The 21,547-nt window shown below is 40.2% G+C and overlaps 1 protein-coding gene across 2 annotated transcripts in view; it reads right to left on the reverse strand.

The window, feature by feature from the left end:
• The window catches only part of WASHC5 (WASH complex subunit 5), a 58,730-nt gene that overhangs the window by 17,395 nt on the left and 19,788 nt on the right, over positions 1-21,547 (reverse strand). For both annotated transcript variants that reach the window (XM_038555500.1, XM_038555499.1), the window contains 10 exons: positions 18,893-19,020; positions 15,886-16,015; positions 12,276-12,388; positions 10,737-10,903; positions 10,582-10,657; positions 9,373-9,483; positions 8,236-8,376; positions 7,115-7,195; positions 2,515-2,616; positions 1,268-1,447 (listed from right to left, as the gene is read on the reverse strand). In XM_038555500.1, coding sequence (XP_038411428.1) covers positions 1,268-1,447; positions 2,515-2,616; positions 7,115-7,195; positions 8,236-8,376; positions 9,373-9,483; positions 10,582-10,657; positions 10,737-10,903; positions 12,276-12,388; positions 15,886-16,015; positions 18,893-19,020 — 1,229 coding nt within the window. The remainder of the gene's footprint in view (positions 1-1,267; positions 1,448-2,514; positions 2,617-7,114; positions 7,196-8,235; positions 8,377-9,372; positions 9,484-10,581; positions 10,658-10,736; positions 10,904-12,275; positions 12,389-15,885; positions 16,016-18,892; positions 19,021-21,547) is intronic.

Below are 21,547 nucleotides of genomic sequence, written 5' to 3' on the forward strand. Positions count from 1 at the left end.
CCTGTGTCTCTGCTTCTCTGTCTCTCTGTCTCTCTCATGAATAAATAGATAGAATCTTTAAAAGAAAAAAAAAAAAAGAATGCCACCTGAACCTTGTGAGTTCCCTAATTAAAAACTTACTCCTTGTTAAGTATTGACTAAAATCAAGCTTGTCAGTCATGGCACTTAAGAATCTGGTGTTCAAACAACCCCATTAACAACAGGACAAAGGACTTGAGTAGACCTTTCTCCAAAGACATCCAAATGGTAATGAGCACGTGAAAAGATGCTCAACATGATTAGTCATTAGGGAACTGCAAATCAAAACCACAATGAGGGGATCCCTGGGTAGCTCAATGGTTTAGTGCCTGTCTTCCGCCCAGGGTGTGATCCTGGAGTCCTGGGATTGAGTCCCATATCAGGCTCCCTGCATGGAGCCTGCTTCTCCCTCTGCCTCTGCCTCTGTCTCTCTCATGAATAAATAAAATCTAAAAACAAAAACAAAAACAAAAAAAACAAGCCCATAATGAGATACCACTTCAATCTACTAGGATGGTTATAACTGGTTTTTGAAAAGCAAAATAATAAGTGGTGGCAAGGACATGAAGAATTAGAACCCTCAGACATTACTGGAGGAAATGAAAAATGGTGCAGGCACTATGGCAAAGAGTCTGGTGGTTCATCTGTAATTGAAACCTAGAAATACCACATGATCCAGCAATTCCGCCCTTTAGCACATACTCCAGTCAGGCCAACCGAACTCTCAAGCCTTCTGAACTCCAGATCACTTGAGTTATACCATTTACAACAAGCAGCTTCTTTCTCTAGTCATTCAGTTATTTCTCCCTCTCCCTTAGGATGGTAAACTCCCAGAGGTCAGGTGTCATACACATTTTTCTGCAACCCTCATGGCTCCTGAGGGTACTCTGAAGGTATTCATGTCTATCTAATGCATACTGACTTTTACTATTTAAAGAAACTTTCTTGTTGGCATTTCTGAGGTTCAGAGCATGTATTTTATTTTTAAAGATTTATTTATTTATTTTATAGAGAGAGTGAGTGAGAAAGATCGTAGGGACAGAGGGAGAGGGAGAGAGAATCTGAAGCAGAATCCACACTGAACATGGAGCCTGATGCAGGGCTTGATCTTACCACCCTGAGATCACAACCTGAGCCAAAATCAAGAGTTTGGATGTTTAACTGTGCCACCCAGGTCCCCCTTGGGGCATGTATTTTAAATGTCAGAACAATAAATGTAGTCAAGAATTTTAAAGATTTAATTAGATACCTTTGTTCTTAAGAAGTTATTACACTCTTGTTCCACGTTATAATTTATAATACGAGAAACTTCTTCCTGCCAAATCTTCAGACCATAAATGTTGACATAGTCCTGTATGTACTCAAAAGAGCGATGGAATCCATCCATGGTGGCCCCCAACTCTTTCAGCTTGGGCATCAATTCACTTGGCTGTGCAAAAGGAGAAATACAAATCTATTACATTGGAGTAGGTGGTCAACTCCAATATCTCTGTTAGACTTTATTTTTTTATAAATTTATTTTTTATTGGTGTTCAATTTGCCAATATATAGAATAACACACAGTGCTCATTCCATCAAGTGCCCCCCTCAGTGCCCATCACCCAGTCACCCCCACCCCCCGCCCACCTCCCCTTCCACCAGCCCTAGTTCATTTCCCAGAGTTAGGAGTCTCTCGTGTTCTGTCTCCCTTTCTGATATTTCCCACTCATTTTTTCTCCTTTCCCCTTTATTCCCTTTCACTATTTTTTACATTCCCCAAATGAATGAAACCATATAATGTTTGTCCTTCTCTGATTGACTTATTTCACTCTCTGCTAGACTTTAAATGAGACCCATACTGTGTGTGAGACCACAGTGATAGCTGAAGACAGCTTTGGAAATGCTCATTTCTACCTCAACGAGTATGACTGGCAACTTTTGTCAGACATTCAGCAAAGAAGAGGTTTCATTCATTTGGGAAGGAAGTCTCATATGAAAGACTATAAAAAAATGAAAGTTGAAGATTTCTCTCACGTCATTTGATGAATATATCTAACCTGAAAATACTTAAAATATTTTAAATTGAATTTACTGGGGTCAAAGTACCCTAGATATAAATTTTAGGCCCATTTTTTTTTCCTCCTGAGAAAAATGAACATATTCTCTAACAGATCAAGGAAAATAAGAAATGACAGGCTTTATAGTTCCTATGTGCCTTGGGGTTTACGAATTCTAACTTTAAGAAGAAGAAGTAACTCTGGATCACAGTCATCAGTTCAGTTCTTAAACTTGGGGATCAACAGGTAAAGGAAAGGATGGGTTCTGGAAAGGATTTTCTGATCATACAAACAGATTACAATATTGGATCAAAGAACACATTGGTCAATTGTACTGAACATCATGCATTAGATATCTGTTAGGAGGAAAGGTCTTGCTCATGATAGTTAAAAATAGTGTGCTTGTCCATTATGCAAGCTGGACAGAGAGACAGGACAGACCCCTTCGGTCATCTGATACCTTGGCTCGGGGGTTGAAGATCAATCCCCTATGAAGAGCGAAAGCAACACGTTTAACTAGCTCCTTCCTTATTCCATCTTCCAGTAACTGTTTGGGATCCACCTGAGTGCAAATCAAAAAGCAATAAATGACAATGAGGAAAAGCGGAGGCATGAAGAAATCCAAAGGAAAAGTTGGTTTCCAGATGGTGGACCCCTTTCCTACCCCATTTCTCAATAACTGAGACTTTCTCCTTTCCTGTCCCTTTGATCATGTGCAGCCTGGAAAGAATGATTAAACCTGTAACTCTTTAGGACTTGGTTGACCTCAGTAAAATTCATGCTAATTTTACATGACATTCCAAAGACTGTGGGTATGAAAAGTTTTAAATTGCTGCTTATTTTTAATCATTTCATTAAAAGTAAAAAGTGCCTTTTCTCCGCATCAAGAGGAGGGTTGGAATGATGGGCCTGCCCTTGAATTGAGCGCACACCTTTCTTCCCAATGTTATCTCAGGGCATCTACACCCCCATGAGCAAACTCAAGCTTGTGGTCGGACAGATTTAACAATTCTCTTTTCTTTCAGCATTCTTGGAATGCTGCTTGTAATTAGGGAGATAAAATGGGAAAGCAAATCTGCTATCTGACGCTGTAAGCTTATTTGGCTGGTTCTTTTTTTCTGTAATGAGAAAGCACTTGTTATTCTAAAAGTCAATCTCCTACCAAATCCATAAAACATCAGATAGTTTGACATAATCCTTTGAATGCCCTGAGACTTGTCTCTTGTACTTTTAATATGTGCAACAAACCATTATTTTGAAAAGTCATAAAGACAAATGGATGGGGTCCACCTAGGTTTGATTACATCTAAACTTCAAGAATGACAACTGCAATGAAAGTTGCATGAAATACAAAAGCTAGAGAAACGTGTCGAGCTACATCATGATTGTGCCATCAGCAAAATCCAGACTGGAAAAACAACAGGTCAACAGCTGTGGGTTCCTCACCAGATAAACTGTAAGGAGAGAAACCTGAAGAATAAAAAAGGCTAGGGGCGCCTGGGTGGCTCAGTGGTTGAGCATCTGCCTTTGGCTCAGGTTGTGATCCTGGGGTCCTGGGATTGAGTCCCGCATGGGGATCCCCATGGGGAGACTGCCTCTCCCTCTGCCTATGTCTGCCTCTCTTTCTGTGTCTTTCATGAATAAATAAATAAAATCTTCTTAAAAAAAGACTTAAAAGGGATTCCTGGGTGGCGCAGCGGTTTAGCGCCTGCCTTTGGCCCAGGGCGCGATCCTGGAGACCTGGGATCGAATCCCACGTCGGGCTCCTGATGCATGGAGCCTGCTTCTCCCTCTGCCTGTGTCTCTGCCTCTCTCTCTCTCTCTCTCTGTGTGACTATCATAAATAAATAAAAATGTAAAAAAAAGGCTTAAAAGATATATTTTAAACATTTCTTTCTTTTTAAAGATCTATTTATTTATTTTAGAGAGTACGAGTAGGGAGTAGGAGCAGAGGGAAAGAGTCCTCAAGCAGACTCCCCACTGAGCATGGAGCCTGAAACGGGCTCAATTCCACCACCCAGGAGATCATGACCTGAGCTAAAACCAAGAGTTGGATGCTTAACTGAATGAGCCATCCAGGTGCACCTAACATATTTTTTTTTTAATGTAGTGTCCAGAGATTTACTTTTGGATAATAAAACTCTACACAGGGAAACTGAGATTAGGTCAGGGCACAGGAGGAGGGTCCTGGGGTAGGACCTGGGAAACTGTATTTCTTGACTTGGATGGTGGTTGTAATAACCCATTAAACTGCACAAGTGTTTCTACAGCTCTCAGTATCTGTGCCCTTTTTTACAATAACAAATTATAACTAGATGAATAATCGATGAGGGGGAAAAAATCAAAAAGTAACATGAAGCTTCCAAGAACATCTTAGAGAAAGCCTCCTTCCCACAGCCTCTTCCCTCACACTTCTGTCCTCTTCTGAAGTTAACAGTTAACAGTTTTCATATGGATCCTCCAGACCTTTCCCCATGAATTTGTATACATAAATATTATCCTTAATACATATCTAATTTAAAGAATCTAAATAGGACTATAATATGTACATACACACAAACACACACACATTGTTTTGTAATTTAACAAAGTTTTAAGGTTTTAGAAATCTTCCAGTGGTGGCTGCATGGGTGGCTCAGTTGGTTAAGTGTCTGCCTTCAACTCAGGTCATGATCCCAGAGTATTAGGATCAAGTCCTATATTGGGCTCCCTGCTCTGTGGTGAGTCTGCTTCTCCCTCTCTCTCTGCCTACCACTCCCCCTGTTTGTGCTCTCTCTGTCAAATAAATAAATAAAATCATAAAAAAAAAATCTTTCAGTGGCAAATGCTTTCTAAATGGCAGCAGAGGAATCTACAGTAGGAACGCACCATGATATGTTTAAACATTCTCTTAGTGATAAATGTTTGGATTATTTTATTCTTTTAAATTTTTTATCTATTATTTTATTTCCTTATTATTCTATCTTAAGTAGGCTCCATGCTGAGCTTGAACTTACCACCCTGAGATCAAGACTTAGGCTGAGATTAAGAGTTGGATGCTTAATGGACTGAGCCCAGGCACCCCTCTATTATTTTTAAAATATTTTTTTTGGCTACCTCTAACAATGAACATTTACACATACATGTCTGTGTAAATCTTATTTGTTTTCAGTCATATGGATTAAAGTCAACTTATACTTTCTTTTTAAGTAGGCTCCACACCCAAGGGCCTCAACTTATACTTTTTATAAGTGTCTGAAACAGATGCTTAACATTTGAGGGTTAAAGACTAGTGAGGGCCACAGGATCCCTTACAGAAAGCTATGAGTGGTTAGACTAGCAGAGATAGTCTACTGGGTTGAGTGTGGTCAAGGTGGTATTTCCTCTGCTCTCATCTGAAAGGCTATGGCAAAAGATTTGCATTTTTTTTCTATTTTTTTTTAAAGATTTTATTTATTACTTATGAGAGACACACAAAGCAAGGCAGAGACATAGGCAGAGGGAGAGGCAGACTCCCTGCAGGGAGCCCAATGTGGCACTCGATCCCAGGACCCTGGGATCATGACCTGACCCAGAGGCAGATGTTCAACCACTGAGCCACCCAGGTGCCCTAAATCTGCATTTTTCTTAAGCAGGCTTTCCTTTGATAATTATTGTTAATTATTAGGTTTTACTACATCCTTCTTGTACTGGTCATTTTGCATGTAAGATGCTTAATCTGGTCCTAGGATTTATCACCACTTTATAGATTAGTAAGAAATGATAACCTGCATGTGTACTCTCTGCATATCAACTGAATTAAACTGGCATCAGGCCTAAAGCATACTGCATAGATTTTATTAGTATTCTAGGGGCACAATGGTATTTCAGCATACTCACAGAAAAAACACACTAAATTTCCATTCCTATTTAGGTTCATTTCCTATATTTTCTTGGATTTTATTAACACAAATGTTAATCTGGCAATTCAATAGATAAGCATTTTTTTTAAATAAGAAATACGTAGTATCTGCTGATGTCAGATAAATGAAAAATAAAAGCACCAGGAACCTTGTGAATGGGCACATCACTAGTCACCATAGGATTACAAATTAAAACAACATTGAAATAACACTTTCTACTCTTTGGGAGAGCAAAAATTGGAATGTGGATAATAACAAGTATTGGTAAAAATGTGGGTAAGACATTTTGTGAAACACTTATTTCAGAAGGCAATCTGGTGGCATTGAGAGAAATTAAGAATAGGCACACCTTAAGACCCAGTGATCCACTCCTGGGGAGGCAGATTTCAGAGAAATTCTTGCACAAGTGTACAGTAGGGACATATTCAGAGATGCTTATGATAATGGGGAATGTTAGGATGAAAACAGACAATATGGGTGTTTGTGCCTTGGTGAATGGTTAAGTAAAATGTAAAATTCTATGCAGTAGTAAGAAGGTAACCAATTACCCAACTCAGAGACATAAATAAATTCTCAAAGTGATAACTAGTGAGAAGGATTGGAAAAAGAATGGGCTTTAGAGCACAATAGGATGCAGAGAAATCAAACATGCACACATCAAGTAACACCTCATGCTTAAAATACAGATACCTCTTTGGGGACAGAAATTGAACATAGAGAGCAGGTGCCACTGGGGATGGGAATGGCTGTGGGCATCCAGAGGAGAAAGAAAAGCATGCATCCTTGATGACAATGGCTAGACAATAGTAATGCCATAGGATTATCTCGGCTCTCTGCACCTGAGATGTAATATAAAAATACTAGAAGGAAAGAAGGTGGGAGAGACTGAGCCAGCTGTTTGGCCAAAGGAGTTGAATCATTTTGTTTTGTTATTACAAAAAATTCAATAATACGGATTTTTCTTAGATTTAAGTAACTCTTGGATATGGGTGAAAGATCAGGATTATAATGCTCTCTCTCTCTTCCTCCATCAAGAAGTGAGTAAAGTGAAGACCAAGAGCTAATTGTGAAACAGCAAGGGACACAAGATGACAATGTCATTCCCTGTTCCCTATGGGAGAACCACCACAGTAATCCAAACTAGCAGTCTAATCAGGTGGACCAGGACGAAAGCCATACCTTGATGATGCCGACCAAAGTTGTCTTCATCATTAAGATGCCTTCAGTAAAAATGGAAATAGCATGAGTAAGCTTGGCAACCTTTAACAAAGAGAAAGAAGTTAATGAAGTACTTCAGATAAAAGATCCATCGTTTCCACAGAAAGTGAAAATTGGCTGATAGTCCTGGAATGAACCAGGACAGCACGAGTGATGTGTCCTGGTCAGAAATGAGGCACTGTGATGGAACCGAGAGACCACGGTTCGACACACTGGGAACGGGGTCAGCAGACATTAAATTGTTCTTTAGATGCTGACCAATCATTTCCCCCTCTTCAGGCCTCAGTTTCTCATGCATAAAAAGCAGGGTTCCATGAGATCGATGGTCCTTTCCCCGTAGAAAAGGCTCATCAAGACTCTAACAGAGTAATCTCCCCTTTACTGCCTTCTACTTCTTTTTCCCCAGCAACATAAGGAGACACTGATAAGGTAGACCAATGCTATATTTTTGAGTGAGAATAAATACATAAATTTGAAGCTGAATGTCAAAATTCCTGATGTCATTTCTAGAGTTGTGTCAGAGGATGTAAAATTGACACTGGCATGATGTGAAGACAGTGGAGTTCATATTGTCAATTTCCACTTGATTTCACTTCTTCACATCTTTTAAGTTCAAGGGGAAAGAAAAGCAGAGGTATTTGGGAAGAACCACCCCCAAGGCTGCTTAACTATTGAGTGGGCTTAAAAGTCTGGCTGGAGGAAATGGTTAGGTTAATGGAACCCAGATTACTTTGAGCCACTGATTTGATGTACAAACCAGGAACCTGAATGAGAAAAGTCTGGGCAATCTTTAGCCCAAAAAGAAGATAGGCTGATTCTCCAGGACTGTTCGGGAGAAAAGTGACCAGGTGAGTTCCACTTCCTCTGAGAACACTTGGTGAGGCCTGGAATAACACCGGGACAAGGTAATGAATAAAGGCATGGCTACGCTAACATGGCACAAGCAGTTATCCCTGAGAGTAGGAAGAAACAAATCAGAATTGGTCTGCTGGTCCTAGGGATACAGCCGGCAACGCAGACTTGTGGCGCGTCATGGGTTGGGTGTTAAATATCAAAAGGCAGAAGTCAAAAGGACACGCCACCTCGTATCGTGGGCCAAGCTGAGCGTAGTCCCTTAGCTTGTCTTTGTCCAGGCGGGTCGGTACCTCAATGATATCATGGGTTTGAAGCTTTATGATCTTGAGAAGAGAAGTAAACATGCTTTCTGGAATGATCTGCAAAACCTTCAGTAAAAGAGAAAAGAGGAAAAACAGTTGAATATCTCTTTTTATTTTTCTTAGCAGATAAATGCTCAGATGGCAGTAAGACAGCCCCCAGAGTGTGCAAGCAGCCATTTGTCTACAGGAAGAGACAATAAGGGATTTCACGAGAGCTCTTTTAGTAATCTGCTCTCAGGCACACGGCTAAGTTCCTAAGTTATTTATTAAGCATTAACTGCTCACAGGATAGAAGGTTAATAATCGTCACACAGAGAGGTAGCAAAAAGGTGTATCTTTCCTACATTACAAACTTTTAAAAGATCGAGGATCAGAGGTGTTAAGTAACATGGCTGTAGAGCACTCAATTAGTGTGTGACACAAGTAAATTGTGAACACTGGTCTGTTTGGCTCCACGCTGTACCATATGTTCTTGAAACAGGACCAAAATTCCTCTAAAAATTTTAAGTTCTAACGAGGAGATGCTGGATCTAGATATAGCTCTTTTACCAACTAGCTCTGTGACTTTGTAGAAGCCAATATCTCTCGTTTTGTTTCTATACTTATACTTCATATAAGTGGGGGGTTAATACCACCAATATTTAGGAAAAAAACAGTGTAAAAGTTCCTTGGGAGTGAAAACACCTGCATATCCACAGGACCAGTAAGAGTAAGTTTAGGTTCAGTTACTGCAAATTTCTGGAATCAAGTTAAGAAGAAAGGAAGGGAGGGACACCTGGGTGGCTCAGTGTTGAGCATCTGCCTTCAGCTCAGGGCGTGATCTCGGGATCCTGGGATCAAGTCCCACATCTGGCTCCCCACAGGGAGCTGGCTTTGCCCTCTGCCTATGTTTTTGCCTCTCTCTGTCTCTCATGAATTAATAAATAAAACCTTAAAAAAAAAAAAAAAGGATGAGGGAAGGGAACATGTGTATACTTTTTATAGGGTCCCAAGCACCTTTTTGGTCTTTGAAGAGCAGTTAGTCTGCCAACAAAATCAGTATCACCTTGATGCATTTCTTACCTTTCTCACATAGGACACCAGTTCACCAGAGTAATATTGAGACACACTGAGAAGATCAGGACTATTTGCTTGATTAATTCGAAGAAGGGGAAGATCTAGGGCAGAGGCAAGCTGAAAGAAGAGTAGCTATGTTTGTTTCTCCATTTCAAAAAGTCCTACAAATCTCACTTCCCCAAAAGAGTAACATGTAACAGAGCTCCTGGGTTCTAACCAAGAGAAAACAGCAACCACTGAACTTCATCAAAGTCATTGACAGTTTCTGACAACGATACAGTTTTAAAAAATAACAGTCATCAGATATAGCAGTGGTTCTCAAACTGTGGTCCTCAGACCAGCAGCATCAGCATCACCTGGGAACTTGTTACAGATGCCAGTTCTTGAGCCCCACGGGAAAGGTCCTTAATCAGAAACTCTGGGGGCTGACGCCCAGCAATCTGTGTTGTAATAGGCCTCCCAGGTGATTCTGGTGCCCTTCAAGTTTGAGAGCCACTATGCTATGGAAGACAGCTACTCTTTATGGGTGTCAGACACTAGGATGGATGGATTACTGTACTGACTCCAATCTAAGACGTCCTGGCATGTACAAAGAGCCAATATTTTATGTACGACTCAGAAAAAAAAAAGAGAAAAAAAATGCTGATGACTGAGCTTTGATACGCTGTCAATTATAAAATCCATCCCCAATTACAGAGATTTTTAAATAGGAAAGAAAGTGCACCTAAGAACTGATATATAAGGTAACTCTGTCTTTAGACACTGAGTCAATTATTTGCTCATTTATCTCGATCTGAAATTACCTTGAGAGCAAGGGCCATACTTGTGTTGTTCACCACTATTCCCTAATCTTTAGAGGAAATCCTAGTTTACAGCAGAGGCTCAACAAGAATTTTTTCAATGAGAAAGTAAAAGGACTTAATTCACATCTAGAGAAAAAAGGACCCATATATTTCATATATTTGTAAAACTATAAAAACTTATTTTAAAAATTAAAACTATTTTCTGGAAGACATCCAACTTACATTAATTGAAACTTCAAATATGCATGGCATCTTTTGAAACTGTGCTCTCATGGAAAAACTCCTAACAATTTTCAGTCTATAAAAATGACCTTTCTCAAAGAATGAAATTGTGGGCTGAATTAATGCATGAGGGAATAATGAAGACCAATTCTTCCCTAGAGCCTGAGAATGTGATCTGTTCTTTGCTTACCTTCAGGAATGTAGCTCTGAGTTTAGTGACCATGGATGGGTTTACCCTTATGCTCTCTTGCATGATATCTGTGAAACTGTAAAGAGAGATCAATGCTAAGGAAACATCCATCCAGTGGCCTTCATCGAGGCGAAATGTTAGGCTGGCCATCTTACCTGTCAATTAATTGCCAAGCAAAAGAAAGGTCCCCAACGATCTGCATAGTGATCAGGACCTCCTCTTTAATGTTAATAGTTCGGATCATTTGATGAAGAAACTTGCGAGTATCAGCAAGAAACTGACATACTTGCAGATTTGACTCCAACTGGTGAAATTCCTGAACCTATGTCACATAAATACATTTAATTAAAAACTTCTGAATGGCTTGTATGGTGTTCCTTTTCCCTGAAAACACTTCAAAAAAGGCACAGCACTTGCTAAGAATTTCTTGGCAAAATTGCTATTTCAAATGATAATTTTAGAAACGTATGAGCCAAGTCATAATGTAATGCACAGGTTTCTAGGATTAGAAAATGTTCTACTCTTTTTACTGTGTACATATATGACAGAATGAGTGCATACTTCCATCTTCCATTTTAGCGTCAATAAACACGTATTAGAAAATCCTCAATTCTGAAGATTTGTAGGTTTGCTAAAAAAACAGAGTAAGTCATATCACAACCAGGGTGTTGGCATTTGTACATTATTCAGTTCTTTTGTTGGATTCCTTAAAACAAAATAATGGTTCTCCAGTGTCCTGAAGTTTTAATGTATCTAATTCAAGGTGCCTGGGCCATTGTCAAAATAAATATCACAAATGATAACAAGCACCTGACATTTACAAAGTTGTTTATGAGCACAATAGGAATAGTATAAGTCGGATTGTTGTCCGGGAAAACTGACACACCAACAATGGAGTACTGTTTTGTGTTGTCACTAATAGTGACCATAAAACCTTTCAGAAAAAAAAAAAAAAGCCTATAAGAAAGTATGCCAAAAATGTATTATTTATATCTTTAAAGACATATATTATACCAGTTAGACAGTTCCAAGTAAGTATGGATGATCTTTTAAATAGTTGATGGCTATTGCTTTTTTTTTTTATCATGCTTTTATTTTTCATTTTAAACCTAGTTAAGCATACAATTAAAATTTCAAGAGTGGGAAAATATACTAAGTCTTCTTTGAATCTGAGTAGATAATATTTGAGTAGATAAAAAACAAACGTTTTTGATGGAAAAGAAAACCCCACTTACAAGCATTTGATCATTATACAACATGGTTATTGCTGTGTATTCCGTTATAGTTTTAACCCCGAAACTCCTCCCCGATCTAGAATAGGTGCCTACAATGCAGTGCTGTTTTAGCTTTTGCTGCCTTATCACAATTTCCCCGATGTTTCTATATTGTCTTCATAATTGTCTTATCACAATTTCCCCGATGTTTCTATATTGTCTTCATAATTATTTTTCTAAGACTACATGTTTCTGTAAGTGGAAATGTCATCGTTTTTGTTGGCATTCTCTTCATGCTGATCAGTTCATTATTTGCCCAATTTTAGGGATACTGGATATAAGATTACAGTGATCAGAGTTTGCTTTTTGTTGCTTCTGATGAAATATTCTTTCAGATATATTTCCAGGACCAGATTGCTCGGTGGGTCGGAAAGTCTGATTCATGATCCAAGCATTGGCGTTTACAAAGGGTTTTCTTACCTCCTCCAAAGCTTGTATGAGCTGTACTGTTTTCCTGCCAGCAGCAGTTGAATCATCGTGATTTAAAGACAGGATTTGTTTTGAGATCTCTCTGAACCAAGCTTGTAGGTTTTCTATGAACACAGAAACAAGGAGAGACTGCTGAGATCCCAGAATTCCCATAGCTGTGGCTTTGGATTTATTCAGTAACCCTTTACAAATCTAGGTCTTATTCACAGAGCTCTCTCTGTGTCCCTGACATCGCCCTCGGGGATTCTCCACAAGATAACCACCAAAATGCTTTGGGCATGTGACCTGATAGAAGAGATGGAACTTTCTAGTCAGTGGCTAAGTCTAATACCTGGCAGGAAAAGCCTAAGGGCCCAAGTACATGGCTGTGAATGCAAGTGTGCAATGGTGGGCATGGGGGCCGTGAGGACACAGATGGGACACAGAGTGACTGGAAAGGGTTTTCTGGAGAAATGAGGATGGGTCAAGGTCTGCATAGGCAGAGAGAGGCACAGGGATAGCTTGTCCCTAGGGACATGGGCGGAAGCTTCAGGAAAAAATTACAATGGCATATCTCGGAGGGCAATGAGGGGCAGCACAAGTGTGAAGTAGGGGTTTGAACAGCTGAGGGTGTGTGTTTGCATTCACAAACCACTGGAGAAAAAGCACCAGCATGCCTTGAGGCCCCCTCACTGGGGCAGGCAAAGCTCTTAGCTCGTCTCACTGAATCTTCACAACAATTTATGGAGGCAGGAATGAGAAGGCGTTTCTCAGATCAGCTGATGCCCAGAGCGGGGAAGGATCCAGGCAGGGTCACACAGTTAAATGGCAGAGCCAGGCTTTTCTCAACTGTCTGGCCAGGTTCAGAGGCTTTGCTCTTTTACTTCACCAAATGGATTCCTTAAAGTTTGTTTTTTGTTTGTTTGATCCATCCGTGGGATGATTTCACTTGATAAGTACTTCAGGGCTTATAATCGAAGTTATTTCAAGAACTGGGATGAGGAACATTAGTAGTAATTTTAAAGTTGTTGTTTTTGTTTTCGATTTTGTTTCTGTAGAGTGACAGCTATGGAGTAGCGAAAGTACACAGGGTTCAGAGTCTGAGGTGCCAAGTTTGATCTAGGCTCTGAACCTTTGTTACCTTCATCAAGTGACTCCCTTTTACAGCTTCGAGTTCTTTATATGTAAAATAAGAATACAGATCCTTATCTCACAGCATTGTAAGGCTCAAACGAGAAATATTTGTGGAAGTATATCCTAAGCTGAAATATGCTATAGAGCCAGATAAAGTATAAAATACTGTTTTGAATGACCTTGGAAAGGATGCAGGGATTTATAAGAACCTAAAAGTGATTAGCACAAAGATGAATGTGCCTGATTCTCAAAAACTAATCTGGCTGCATTGTTATAGGTGGTTCCTTGTTTTCTAGACATAATGTAGTGAACTGCAAAACATGTTGCCAATTTTTATCACATGACTAAAAACACAAGTTTTCCCACTAGGAATATAAAGTAATCTGGAAATATATTTTAGGCCAACCATTCAGCATCAAATAAGTCAAGAAAAGCCAAATATAGTAATCACAATATCATATTGATTAAAAATACTAGTTTTTTAAAACAAAAAGCTATACTATTAACCTTTTTATAAACAAAAAGCTGTACTATTCTACTGTATAATTAGCCTTTCCAGAAATGAATTTCGCAGTTAAACATCAGGCATTAAAAAGATAACCTGTAGGCAGCGCGGGTGGCTCAGGGTTTAGCGCCGCTTTCAGCCCAAGGTGTAATCCTGGAGACCCAGGATCGAGTCCCACATCAGGTTCCCTGCATGGAGCCTGCTTCTCCCTCTACCTGTGTCTCTGCCTCTCTCTTTCTCTCTGTCTCTCATGAATAAATAAATAAAATCTTAAAAAAATAAAAATAAAAAATAAAAAGATAACTTGTGATCTTAAAATTCAGAATGATCATTCAGGGACATTTTGAAAGGTTTCTTGCTATTTAAATTTTAAGTGACACCATAATTTTCCTACAGATAAAATATCCTCAAAGAAGCAAAAATGCTCAACATTGCTTAGCATCAGGGAAATACAAACCAAAACTATAATGAGATTACCACCTCACACCAGTCAGAATGACTAAAATTAATAAGTTAGGAACAGTTGTTGGGAGAATGCAGAGAAAAAGGAATTCTCGTACACTCTTGGTGGGACTGCAAGCTGGTGAGGCCACTCTGGAAAACAGTATGGAGGTTCCTCAAAAAAGTTGAAAATAGAGCTACCCTATGACCTAGCAATTATACTACTATGTATTTACCCCAAAGATACAAATGTAGTGATCTGAAAGGGCACATGCATCCCAATGTTTATAGCTGCAATGCCCACAATAGCCAAATTAGGGAAAGAGCCCAGATGTCCATGAACATATGAATGAATAAAGAAGATACAGTATATATACGGTAGAATACTACTCAGCCATCAAAAAATGAAATCTTCCCATTTGCAACGATGTGGATGGAACTACAGGATATTATGCTAAGCAAAATAAGTCCATTAGAGAAAGACAATTATCATATGATCTCACTCATATGTGGAATTTAAGAAACAAAACAGGAGAGCATGGGGAAGAGGAGAAAAATAAAACAAGACAAAATCAGAGAGGGAGACAAACTCTGAGAGACTCTTAATCATAGGAAACAAACTGAGAGTCATGGGAGGGTGGGGATGGGGAGATGGGGTAACTGGGTGATGGGCATGAAGGAGGGTATACATGATGCAATGAGGATTGATGAATCACTGACCTCCACCTCTGAAACCAATACATATATGGTAATTGAATTTAAATTAAAAAAATACTTGCTAATTTATATTATAATTATGAAAAGAAAAGACAGAATCCCTATATAACATTTCACAGTAACATTTCATCATAAGTGTGTTTACTATTTTTTCCTGGTAATTATATTATTACATAATTATTAACAGAATGTCTCTTAATGATAATTATGCTTTTGTGTTAACTATTTACCAAAATGTGTAAAAACTGTGCATTACACAAAATCTGGTTAAATGCTAAAAAAACAGAATTAATATTAAAGACTTGAGCAATGTTGTTTCAAAAAATCTGCAGGTCCCCTCTTCTGCCACTAGATGGCAGGCGCACCAGGGAAAAAGCAGCACACAATTCGAAGATCAGAATCTTGCAGATCCTTTCTGTTAATAATAGTAATGTTCTTGAATGAAGTATCCTCAGAAGATCAGGACAGCTAGGTCCTTTTCTCCCTACCTTTAAATGCACACAAGCTAACACACCAGTGGTGCACCCTCCCATCACAGGCACCATAGTGATACTCTGGTAAGGGTAGAGGATGAATTATGACCCTATGGACTGTGAACCAGAGTATAACAACCCCTGTAGCCTAATCTCATACTTCGAAAGTCCAGAGAGGCTATGAAGATTGCCCAAGGGAGCATAGCTACAGGCAGCTAGAACTAAGCTTCAGATTTTCATCAGCAACCTCCCAGTGTCTAATGATGACAACGTAAGGGCTTTTTACTCTGCTGCTTCCCAGTAATTTGTGTGTACATTTCCAATACACCAATATTTCGTCTTCGGCAATTACCATTTTTTTCCACCCGAGTGAGGGGTTTCACTCCCGAAAAGACATCAGCAAGCTCCGTCATCCGCTCTGAACTCTCCTTCTTGTAATGCTCCCATTTGGCTTGCTTTTCTGAAAGCATTTGCTTGAACATCTGTTGAAAGAGACAGAAGAGATTTACTTACTTAAGAGGAATTTCAGATCAGGCAGTTTACCAAGAAAGCCTGAGTGAAACCCAATTTATTATAAAAATACATGCCTAAAAGCAATAGGACCCTGATGTCATCTCTTGAGCCATACTACTTTGTACAAACTGGGGGGCAAAGCTAGACCATTGCTAAGACAGTGGTTCTCAAACCAAATGCACATAAGCATCACCTGGATGGCTTTAAACTTCTCAGATTCCCAAGGCCCACCCTCGAAGATTCTGGTTCAGGTCTTGCGTAGACCCAGGAATCAGCATTTTTAATGTGACATGAAATTTGGCGGCCACCACTCTAAGGTCCTTTTCTAAGTACCAATTTCTGGAGTTGTATCTATTTTAAGGTCAGAGAAGGTTGAGCATTATCCTGTCTGATGAGTGAAGAATGAACTAAATTACAGAGTTCTTTCTTTTTGATCACACAGTTGATCTGTTTATTAATGCACTTCTTCATAAAATTAAAACCCTACAAAGGGTTGGGCAGAGGAGGAAATGTGTATCTCAAGGTTTTGTTTTGCTTTCCCTCGAAACAAAATTTAGAAACATACTTAAGGTATGTCACAAAAGTACGGACTTTATTTCATCGGGCTCTCTTAAGAGGCAAATAGGAGAGTATACTGATTTTTCTTTTAAGAAATTCTTCATTCCTCAGCATTAAAATGAATTTTAAAAGATGAAGACTTCATTGCAGATGAAAGGATCAAGACTGGTGGAATTCTGTGGGGCCATAAGAAATGGAATCTTAGTGATCAAGCAGGGATGATTAAGCAATGAAGAGTAACAGGATGAGGAATAGTCAGAATTATTTATAGAGTCTGTCCTATCTTTTTGAATGCCTGGGATCAATCAATGCCATGTGACAAAGCAGCAGTGACAAAAATAACCCTGTGAGGCCTTCATCAAGACCAAAAGGCTTGAAGCCCTTGAAACACTCATTCCCAGGTTGAACTCACAGGCTTCTTAACCTTGTAAGACAGAATTTGCAATAGAGGATGGTCCTTAAAGGAGATGCACCTTTATATAAAGATTAGAAGCAATATGGGTCCAATTAGTGTGTTTAGAGCAGAATCAGAAGGTGATTCTAGAAAATCTGATTCTGATTTTTTTAGAATCACCTTCTGACTGGGGTGGGGGGTAGGTTAACAAGCTGAGCTGAAGTGTAAGACATTAATTTTCATCTTTGTTCTGCTCAATGTATTGGGTAGCTGATTTTTTTCTTTCTACTGGATCTTCATCTTTTGAAGATCTTTAACAAGTTGAATCTTCTTTTCCCTCTCTTGGGACAGACAGAAGGAAGCTGCCTGTTCTATTCCAACAGATCCCCAAAGATTAATGATTAGAGATGCCGATGTGGTCAGGCATATGACCCACGCCTGTCCTGCTTTCCATGCAGCAACACTGAGCTACAAAACTCTTGGATAACTGGTGCTCTGGTCCACGATCCTCACTGGACTGAGTGCATTGATTCCTCGGGGGCGACTCTCACTTGCCTCTGAAGTTTGCTTTGACCAATAAATAAGATGCCTGGTTCCTGCTCTCGGATCTTTCTTCGTTTCTCACCTTGGCTTAATCTGTCTCTCTTCCTCACTGTACTGAGAGCTCCTTGGTGGTAGGGAAGGGACATGCCTTGTTCATTTTTGAATTCCTAGCACCTAAGCTGGGAACAGAGCAGGTATTCAATAATGATTTGCTATTCAGAGGGAAAACACTAACAGTATTAGAGAGATCAAAAAGGGGTAGTGTCTCTCTGATCTTAGAAAATGATACCCACACAAGTCACTGAGAACACTCGGCACATGCATTAGCATGACGTTGATAATCAGCATGTACTTTTCCTGAGCTACTTAGTGGGGGAACACAGTGTCCTCGCATACCTAGAAGATAAAGAAACATCTAGCATACCACACTGACCAGACTGAGGTGAGGCGAAGATCAGTTTGGAATGGGCCACTCTATATAAACAGCCAGTTCCTGGGCCTACCTCATCCAAATCCTCCAAAGATACTGGTTACAGAACTCAGGCATTCCTGGGTATCTACCATTTTTCTTATGGCCATAGGGCACCCCCCCCCCTTTTTTTTTTAGCCCTAAGACTAGCCAACCTCAGAATTTCTTGAGGGAATCTGAAATCCTTAAAATCCTTAAGTCTACCTTATGTAACTGCAAATCCTCCACCCTACTTAAAAGCCCTTTCAAACAGGTATCATGGCTTTTCAGATGAGAAGACTGAAATCCTAAAGGCCAGGCCTGCCCTAGTTCCTGCCTACCTTTTGACTTCATTTCATACCACTTTATCTCGTTCTCTCCTCTCTAACCAACTGGTCCTTCTGGTCCTTGCTGTTCTCTCCACAAGAGGACCTGGACATGATCTGCCCTCTCTGGCATGTCTCCATAACGCTCTTGACCTTTGCCTTAGCTAACTCTGACAGGCCCCTTCTTCAGATCCCTTCAGAAGCTCTTGTGTCTCTTCTCAGGGAAGTCAGGGACAGCATCTTTGATTTTAGGTACTCAGAGAACTGTGTTCCTTCCGTTAGAGCATGTACTGCAGTTCATATTTACATTTTCCTTAGTGCAATTCTCTGATTCATGCTCACATTCCTCACTAGATCGCCACCTCCACAGCCACTTTCCTCAGCACTGTATCCCCACTGGCAGTCTGACACTAAATGCCTGTTAAATGTTAAATCCTGTCCTTTTTGTGTAAGAACTATTTCAGCGAGAATCTATAGCCTGAATCAGTGACACAGTTACTGAATCCTAATCCTTTAAAAAAATTTTCCAGCATAAAAACACTTAAGATATTGGTGATTATTTCTTCAAGAGTTTTACCTCTTTGAGTATAAACTCAAATTGTGCAGTATCCAACAGCAACTGAAAGAGGATCTTGGGATTGTACCTAGAGTCTGTTAGAATCTGGTCCTTGATTTGACGAAGGCGTTTGTTGTTTGGGTCACAGGCTAGAAGGGGAAGAAAAGAAAAGAGATCCCAGCTTATTAAATGTGTAGAAAACATGAAATATAAGATGAATTCTGAAAAACTTTCCTTCATCTTAAGCATTCACAAATAAGCAAAAATATATATCAATATGATAAAATTATATCTATGTCATGAAATAAGTACATTGAACTTTTAAATATGACAATTGGATCTGACACAGAATGTGATTCATGACATACTATTGAAGGAAAAATAGGAAGCTGCAGAACGTTCCAATTTTGTAGGCATTCCGGGGTTGTTAATTCTCAACTGTGCAATATGGATGGTCAGAGCCTTCTGACACCATTCCATCAATGGGCAGCCTCCTTATCTCCTGTCTGGAGTTGCTATTGGTTTAGGCATTGTTCTCTGCCATTCAGGGCGGGCCATTCTCAGCTTTCGAGACTGCTCTCAGAAAGGCCTGTTTGCAAGCTGGCACATCTGGGAACTTGCATTTTGGGAGCTGCTATCATTTCAAAAACTAGTAAGAATGGGCCACTCTGCCTTAACTGTATGCACAACATGGTTTATGACGAACACCTGCTTTCCTTCCAGGAGGCTGGAATTCTGGTACATGCCAGGCAGAGGCTGCTTATGATCAGCCCGCAATAAAAACCCTGGACGTGGAGTTTCTAAGGAGCTTCCTGATTGGCAACACTTCACACATGCTGTTGCAATTCACTGCTGGGAGAATTAAACATCCAGTGGGACTCATCAGGAGAGGACCCCTGGAAGTTTGTGCCTGGTTTCCTCCAGACTTCATCCCATGTGACTTTTCCCTTTGCTGATTTTGCTCCCTATCCTTTGGCTGTAATAAATCACAGCCTCAAGTACTAGTACATGCTGTGTCTTCCTAGGAAGCAGTCATAACTACGGTGCTCTTGGGGGCTCTTGACACAACAGGGTGACAGTATTACCCACACACGGACACGGCACCTCCAAGCAGGAAGAACCAGACCTGGGAGCATTCTGTTCCTTGTAAAGGCCTGAGGGCATGGCAGACACTCAGAGCTTCCTCAATTATTTACTACTACCAAGGCCCAGAGAAATTCTGGCAACCAGGCCAAGGTGATAAAATTAGGCAGGAATGGACCTAGGGGCAAAACATCTAATATCCTGAGTCCCCTGCTTTTTGGTATTTCAGTTCTAGTGAAGCTTGCAGATGGCCATTTTCTATATTGATTTCTAAGAAATTCCATCATGAGGAGACTCATGACATCCTGGAGAAGGGCTCAGTTTTCATGGGAAACTTCAGGGCGGATTTATTACACATTCTTTACAACTATCCAGGAAGAGATCTATGAACTGGTGACCTTGACCCAGTGACAGTTTTTTCAGCTTCGTATCTGCCTATCAAACAAAAAAACTCAAACAGGCCGAAGAGTTCCACTTGTTTTGTATTCATTCTGATTTAACAAAAAACCTTCCAATTTAATGTGCTTTTTTTTTTTTTTAAGATTTTATTTATTTATTCATGAGAGACACAGAGAGAGCGAGAGGCAGAGACATAGGCAGAGGGAGAAGCAGGCTCCATGCACCGGGAGCCCGATGTGGGACTCAATCCCGGGACTCCAGAATCATGTCCTGGGCCAAAGGCAGGAGCTAAACTGCTGAGCCACCCAGGGATCCCCCGTGCTTTCATTTTTGGATAGGGAATAGCACCGTGCATTAATAATTAATTCCTTGGGATAAACCAGCTGTGGTTCCAGCGCTCTCAGGGCCTGAGTCCGTCTCCAACATCTGACCTGAGAGAATGCAGACTCAGAGAACTAAGGGGACAGATCTTAAAAACCTGGTAGCCTCAGGGTCAAACTTCAGGACCCAGGCAGGCCTGAATGCCCAGGGAATGTTGGCTATGAGCGTGTTTCTGCAGAAGCTGCAAGACACTGTGGAAGCATCCAAAGCCTGGGCGAAATGCCTCCAGCAGATCTATAGGAGGGGATAGAAAGAACAGGGATTCCTTCCTGCACATCATGACTGAAAAACCGTAAGAGCTAAAATAAGCAGTTACTTTTCCCACAAGGGACTCATAATCAGATAGGTAAATCATTTGTTTCTGGTAAATTATGACCTTGTGTAATCACGTCAGACAATTGCCAGGCACAAAAATGGAAAACAGATGTGGCTGACGAGAAATGCACAGAACACAGTCGGTTGTCCCCGCAAGGGTGCAGATCCGGGAGACTCCTGCCTTCCAGAACGCAGGCGTAGAGGTCAGGCGCGGTCACAGGGAAGATGATGATGAGGTTGAGTCACTAGGGACCGGCAGTCGGTTTTATGACAGGATAAAGTGAGGGCCTGAGTTGTTTACATGCTTGAGAATGTAAGACTTCAGTGAAAAGATTAAGCACTGAGTCAGTGCAGCAAAATCCTCAAATTAGAAGTGGAGTTTATGCAAAAAAAAAATGTGGCTAACTAAAACCAGATCTGTTAGATAATCCAATGGCAGGCATGGTATTTGTGCTGTAAATCCTAAGTTGGAGAGGGACGCAGGCAAAAAAGCAGAAT

The sequence above is a fragment of the Canis lupus genome, chromosome 13 (genome assembly GCF_011100685.1).
Source record: "Canis lupus familiaris isolate Mischka breed German Shepherd chromosome 13, alternate assembly UU_Cfam_GSD_1.0, whole genome shotgun sequence".
In the NCBI taxonomy this organism is placed as follows: Eukaryota; Metazoa; Chordata; class Mammalia; order Carnivora; family Canidae; genus Canis; species Canis lupus.